General features: G+C 28.8%; 1 protein-coding gene across 1 annotated transcript; it reads left to right on the top strand.

The window, feature by feature from the left end:
* Nucleotides 1-2,540: 2,540 nt before the first annotated feature.
* Nucleotides 2,541-6,768, top strand: LOC100215276 (large ribosomal subunit protein uL15). The gene is made up of 4 exons (XM_065790642.1): nt 2,541-2,665; nt 2,817-2,880; nt 3,607-3,857; nt 6,623-6,768. The coding sequence occupies exons 1-4, from the start codon at nt 2,663-2,665 to the stop codon at nt 6,749-6,751; spliced, it is 447 nt and encodes a 148-aa protein (XP_065646714.1). The 5' UTR covers nt 2,541-2,662; the 3' UTR covers nt 6,752-6,768.
* Nucleotides 6,769-7,535: the final 767 nt, after the last annotated feature.

Here is a 7,535-nt window from a genome sequence, read left to right as displayed (position 1 = left end):
TCCAGCGGGTACAGAACGTTCGTTGGACGTCTTAAGAACATTATTTGGACTTGTGATGTCTATAAGCCATTGTATAAAACGTCTTTCGGACGTCTATGTTAACTGGGTTGAAGCAAAATTATTTATTGATAAGCCAATGTCAATGCTCTCAGCAAGCTCACATTCAATTAAGATTAATGTTAATCAAAAAAGACATTGTTTTGTCATTGTTGATTACAGATAATTTTTGATCTTTAGTCTACTGAAACTTTTCTCATCAATAGCAGATGTAAAAGAAAGAGTCAAGTCAATTATGTAGAGTATAGACAAGTTAGGAAAATATAATTTATCTACTTCTTTAGTAAGAATGGATGTACGTCTTTCATTTTGTAGTTCGGTCGTCATTTCTGAAGATAGTAATGCATACATATCTTTAAAAATAAGGCCGGCGCGAGTAGATTGCAAGTGGGGAGAGGGTGTCGCTCGGAAGAGCTTTAGAAATGTAGACACCACAATTATAGGAAAGCGAGAAACATACATACATTTTTTCTCTCCAGCAAGTACCCTAGCATAACAACTCAAAAATTCAAAGACAACATTGACAAATTTACACCGTTACTGGGTCATTAAACTATGCTCATAAACTTGTAGCACAACTTTTCTCTATGGCAAATCTGAATGGCTTAATGCAATGTTTTTTCGGAGACCTGGTTCAGCTATACATTAGATACTGCCATAGTTGCACAAAACAGACCATGATATAGAGGAGGCAAATTTGCTATCTGCATCAGTGCCGACTACACTAGGGGACACTCTCATGTAAAAACACGCAATCAGCATCGAGAAACGTGCAAGCAAGTAACTTTAGTCATTTACGCGGCCGCTTCTTGTTTTAAACAGTAACTTGTAAGTAGTTTTAAGGGTTTCCCAAAACATCTCTACTCACACGTAAAAAATAAGCTCAAAATGAATAATCTTACCAGTATGCATAAAACCAGCGATAAAAACATTAAAGGCAACATCACCACAGACACGAAATTTATTACCGCCACAATAAACAATTATTTTTATTATATTTTTATTGTTCCAGTTCTCTGGAGCAAATCAAACATCACATTTATCTTTAAAAAAGAAACAAGTTTAGGTTTGAACCAACTTCTTTGACCAATCCTATTTGTGCTCTTGATTTATCTGACTGCATCAATAGCAATACCTGGTTGTAGGCCGATAGTAGCAAGATCATTGGATTTATTGATATCATTAAAGTTATTGTAACAATAACAAATCAACACGCATCTACACTACAGCTGACATAGGCGATAACTGACACAACCTTGCTCCAATATGCGTTGAACGTGACCCTGAGATACTAGTACCCGATACCCTTAAATTCAAAGCAAAGGTAGAAACAGCAGCTTAAACTAGCAATCGAACGCTTGGTTGCTTTAAAAAATTATTTTAGTGCTGGAACTTTTAGCTCAGGAACAGTCTTTTTGATTTCTTTTCGATTTAATTATTTTTCTCTATAATTTGATGATGATTGATGAATCATATTTCTAAGATTTCAAGATTGAATATTATGGAAAAACAAAAAAACTGTCTTTTCATTCCAATTAGTTTTATAAAACTCTTTCGTCAAGAAAATTTTAACAGAAAGTTAAAAGAAAAACCCACATCCAAACAAAAAAAAGCCAAATCCAAACAAAGTCGTTTCGCCATTAAATGTTTAACAACTATTAAATATATTTATGTTTGTAATAATTTTTGCTGCATGTTTAGAGAATAAGCCTATTTAAATACAAAACACTATTTTATCATTTGTAAAAAAACTACAATTTTTTTCAGTGAGTTATTTACAGTGAGGGGGTTAGAAACACCATTATTTTTTGGTGTTTGTAACCCCCTCAAATTTAGGGGTTTAAACTTTATATGGTCATAGTTTTTGAACGCTGAGAGATAATGCTATGAAACTTATAATTTATCAATGAATATAAGTATTGTTAAGAAAAGTTTAAAAAATATTTTATCAACTTGTTTCCCTCACGTTTGGGCTTTTTTTTTCCCAGCCTCCAATCATCGTAATTTCTTTGCAAAGCATCATTGTTTTACATAATTATAAACATACAAGTGTTTGGAGTTTGCTTCATGTCTGGAGCAAACTCCAAACAAAATTTAGCTCAAACACCAAAAAATCCAGGATCCGTCACTGATTTTTGTTTTTTATTTAATTGGAAACATACGAATGTCTACATACAAAAAAAGTTAGATAACCAAAATAGATGGAAAAGTACCCTAGTTTTATGTATTAAATCTTAATATTATGTCACCAAATAGTTTCTCCGCTTTTCACTTCTCAGGTTTTGTCTCTAAGGTTGTAGGAATATCGTTCAGTTGCATAACAACATTGATTTTAATGGAAACATTTTCTGGCGTAAATTGCACAACTTTGCATCGGCTGCACAAAAAAATTCATTTTGTAAAAAATTTGTTGCGGAAAAGAAAAAATAGAAATTCTTGAACAACAACATTGCATAGTTGTTATACAATATTTCTGCAATTATTGAAAACCAAGCATAGGACTCAATGCGCCGCGGCGGTCTTGTGAATATTCGGTACCGTCAACTTGTTTGATATTTCCATTAGTCGCCGTAGTGTTTTCTTTTATCCTTTAATTTCTTAAAAAATGGTAGGTGTGCAATAATTCAGTAACGCAAGTGATTGTTTTATCTCGTATTATCTCTGAAATCACTTATGAACTTTTTTTAAACTGTTGGTAAATTATTTTAACTTATAGCATATATATGTCCATCTATTTAGTTTTGTATAATAATTTTTAGACCACCAGATTTAAGAAGAACCGAAAGAAGAGGGGTCATGTTAGTGCTGGTCATGGGCGAGTTGGTATGCATTTTGTTTAAAATTAGTTGCATTATTATTTATCAAAAGCTTAACATTCAGATTGTTTTTCTGAGTCTAAAAACTTTCTGAATATATTATTTGTTGCAAAGAATTTTGATAACACAAACCAGTTTAGCATTTCTCTAATGATGATTATTTCAATCTGTCAATCCGCTGAAAAATTATGTTGACATTTTGTTCTGAGGATGTTAAAGTTAAATTAATTCCAATAAAATATCATAAATGTTTAGTTTTATTTAAAAATTTAACATTTGGCTCATTACAAAATAAAGCAGATAGTAGTAAATTATTAATTGATAAATTTTCGTTGTGATTTTTCTGATGATGAACATATCAATCTGTCAATCCTCTGAAAAATTATGTTGACATTTTGTTCTGAAGAAATTTAAATTTTTTAAGTCACTTAATCATTTTAATTAGTTTGATAATTTTTGCAATGATGAGCATTTTATCTGTCAATCCTCTGAAAAATTATGTTGACACCTTGTTCTGAGAAATTTATTTTAAATACATTTAGTACAGATTTTTGTTTTTCTTAATTTTTTTTTACTAATTAACTAATATTATTTTTTTACTAATTTGTTAAGGTAATTGATGTGCTAACAAATTATTTTCTTTAGTTTATTAATTATTAAAAAATTTTATAAAAGTAACGGTAATAGTTAACATTAATTATTCTGCATTTAATTGCATCCAATTGACATTCAGGTAAACATAGAAAGCATCCTGGTGGTCGAGGTAAAGCCGGTGGTCAACATCATCACAGAATTTTGATGGATAAATACCATCCAGGTTTCTTCGGTAAAGTTGGTATGCGGTATTACCACAAAACTCAAAATAAATTTCACTCACCTACAGTTAACTTAGACAAGCTCTGGACTTTAGTAAGTGAACAAACTAGAGTTAATTATGCTGCTAAAAAAGATGGACCTGTTCCTGTTATTGATTGTGTCCAAGCTGTAAGTATTTTGTAAATTTTTGTAAAGTTAGGTCAAATGCATAATTTGAATGTCATATACATGTAACCGAGTTTTATTGGTATAGTATTAAAACGTATATCTTAGTTTGCATATTTCTTACATGCTAGACATTATGAAAAAAAAAATTAACTGCAAAAGAAAGAAATTTCTCATGACAATTGGTCAATATTACCAGTTTAAGATATCTACAGATTCACTGTTGCCATTAGACAACAGTAAATCTGTGGATATCTTAAACTTTTAGATTTTTTTTTATAATTAGGCATTACTTTTATCGCATGCAATAAGAGTAGGAATCTTAATACTTTTTATTCCTTGGTGTTGATTATCTAGAATTTGATAAATTTTATTTTACTGTTCAGTCAAGTCTACAAGTTTCTATATTTTTTTGCATTTATGTTTAAATCAAATATATTTTGGATAAAGTTGTTACATCAAGGGTATTTAGGAATAGTAAAGATTACTAATATAAAGTAAACGTCTGTCAGTTTCAATTATAATAAAATGATAATAGTTATAATACAAGTAGGAGTAAATCGATGAAATAGTAGTCATAATAGCGATAAAAAAGATGATACAAAGTAATAGTAAAGATGATACATATATTGTGTATATATTGTGTTATAATAATAACTATAAGAGCAAAAAAAAAATTATAACAATATTAACATAAGTAAGAGTAATAATATTTATTATGATAATATATATATAAGTAGCAAATGTTTAGAGAGGAGCTAATAATTAAAGAGGAAAGTGGAGTTAAAAATCAAATAAATATGCTTTATATTTTGTCAATAAAAACAGTTGCCAGGTAATATAACTAGTTGCAATTTTTGTTTTTGTATATTATGAACTCTTTATTCCTGCATTGCTGTCAGATTAATAGGAGTAGTATTAAGGTAAGTTAATAGCCTTCAGATTTGTGTATGTAAAAATTGCTGGTTTATTTGTTTTGTGATGATTAAGGTTTAGGACAATCAAGTAGTTGCTGGAGGTTGGTGTTTAGCATCTATATCAAGTCCTGAATAACTAGTTTCATTTAATTCCCTGAATGAGGATTAATTAGGGCTTGTTAAAATAATTTTTTTAATGTTCAATTATCTTTTGTTTGTCAAGTTTAGATATTTACTTATACTTACTAAAGATATTATGATTTATTTAAAATGGTTGACAGAAAATTATTTGTTAGTTTTGCTTTGTAAAAAATTTACATTTTGATTATTTTAAGATTTGTGTGTATTAGCAGTCTTCTCTGTTTGAAAATTAATGCCAGCACACGAAAAAACACTGGCTTGATGGTTAATTTTAAGTTGGCCGGCACTTTCTTCTATTAAAATAAAATAGCAAAAAATTTTAAATAATAGATAAAAAAAATTTTAAAAAATCAGTAAAAGCCCTTGTTTCATAAAAGTTGAACAAATGAACAAAAAAGTTTTGTTGTTATTTTAAAACAAAATACTTTCATTTTTTTGGCAAGCGCTTTTTTATGTACTCTTTTATGTAAAGTTTTTGCGGGCGTGTGGGTGAGTGCGAAAGCACTGGCTAAATGGAGAAGACTTAATTAAAGTGTTGACTTTTTGGTGTCTCCAGTTTCCTGTATAAAAAACAGATAGGCTTTAGTTTGAAAGAATCTGAGAAGTCATTGGTTTTATTTAATTTTTGAATAAGGTCACATGCTATAACCCTTAATTATACACTGGCAAAAAATAGTCAACATCCTTATGTGTAAATTTTACTATAAAATAAATTTTTGTTAAATGTATTGAATCATTTACATCATTAAATAATTTTTTGAATTAATATCTTTTCATTAGACATAAAATCTTTTTTTTTAAATAGTTAGTTTAAAATTTTCTTTATAATTGGTGTTTTTTTGCTAAGTTAAGTTAGATCCATTAACAAAATATCTTTATTTTCCATCAGGGGTTGTCCACAAATTACTTTGTGCAATTTTTTTTGACTGTTATAGACCCCTACCCTCCTTGTCACAACATAACTCTTTATTTATAAATTCTGTATGAGTAGCCACAAAACCGCTAACACCTCCTTCCCCAAAAATGTAATTTATGGAGGACCCCTTGTATGCATATTTAAATTAATAATTTGTAGAGTTTTTAATAAGACATTTTATTTTTAAAAAAGTATAGCAATGTCTTAAAGCTAAAGGAAGGCAATTAATATAAGGGATATAAATTTAGAGTTTTTTTTTGAAAAAATTTATATGCCCTGGATTTTTTGTGATTTGAAAACTAGTATGAGATTTCTATATATTTTGCATTTCAACAATTATTTTGAAATTTAAATTAAAAGCTTTTCTTTTTACTTTTATGTTAATGTAAGACTCTTAAGAATTAGACATTTTTTTCAAATTTGAAACAACAGTTTTAAACTATATATGTCGCCATCTAAAGTTAATTTATAAGTTTTAATAGTATTTAAAACTAAATAGTTTAAAGTACTATTTCATATAGTTTTCACAAATGCTTCAGATATGAAACAACAGCTTAATTCTTTTAGCTATTTAAAATTAAGTTTTCATTATTTTGGTTAAAAGGGTGCTCCGTGTTAAAACCCTACTTATGATTTAATCATCATATTTATCTGGTCCGAGAATGAAAATTATATTTAAAAGTCATTTTTGGTTAAAAGGTTAAAATTATCGAGCTTTATATGTTGTGTTGAAGAAAAAGGATTGGTTTTACATTTAATTCATTAATTTAAAAAATTTAACCTTTCTTTTTTAGGGTTTCTACAAGGTCCTTGGAAAAGGAATTCTTCCAAAACAGCCTGTGATCGTTAAAGCTAAGTTTTTTAGTCGCAAAGCTGAAGAGAAAATCAAGAGTGTTGGTGGAACTTGTGTGTTGACAGCATAAGAATCCCACTAAATATATTTTGCTTTTTTTCTTTATAAACCGTGATTAGCCATTTGACTGACATTTTGTGCCGTCTAATAATATCGTTAAATTTATGACATCAGTGTAATGCGCTTAAATTTGTTTTTAAAAACAATCAGGAAATATGACCAACAACTTTTAATTTAAAACAAAGCGATAACGTAAAAATAATTAAAATTATAGTAAAATTCGATTTTGTACGACAAAAATATCCTCATCAATTGCTTAAAAACACTTTTTATTAAACTCATTGTTGTTGCAAGTAAAATTATAACAATATTTTAATTATGGATATCCCGGATAACATTTTTTTATCCGACCGGATGTCGAAACACCGTATATTAAAGAATTATCCGGCCGGAAAATGTTATTCGAATTCTCAAATATATTTTTTAAGACCAAATATTACCGTGATAAATATCTCCAAAATTGCAAGTTCGGGCTGAAACCTTATTTAAAATTGTAGCTGTTGTTTCGCAGGAATATTCATTCCATCTGGAAAGCGTATAATCTATGTACGTAGTAAATCTGGTCTGAAATTAATTTGCACGCCTCTTCGTAATTATGTGAAAAAAAATTTATTTTAAATTATATCGGGGTCTATCTTATTCCGGATATTTAACTATTCGGGTATCTAAGAGGTTTTCCATACTAATTTAGGTCTATATATCATGTTAATTGTTTTTAAGCTCTTACACTCGGGGTATTAGCGAAGCAATTAAGCATTACATAAATTCGCCTATTTATTTATGTTCTTTAGACG

The sequence above is a fragment of the Hydra vulgaris genome, chromosome 02 (genome assembly GCF_038396675.1).
Source record: "Hydra vulgaris chromosome 02, alternate assembly HydraT2T_AEP".
NCBI lineage: Eukaryota > Metazoa > Cnidaria > Hydrozoa > Anthoathecata > Hydridae > Hydra > Hydra vulgaris.
The sequence above is the reverse complement of the archived record's forward strand: the minus strand, read 5'-3'. Positions and strand labels throughout refer to the sequence as shown.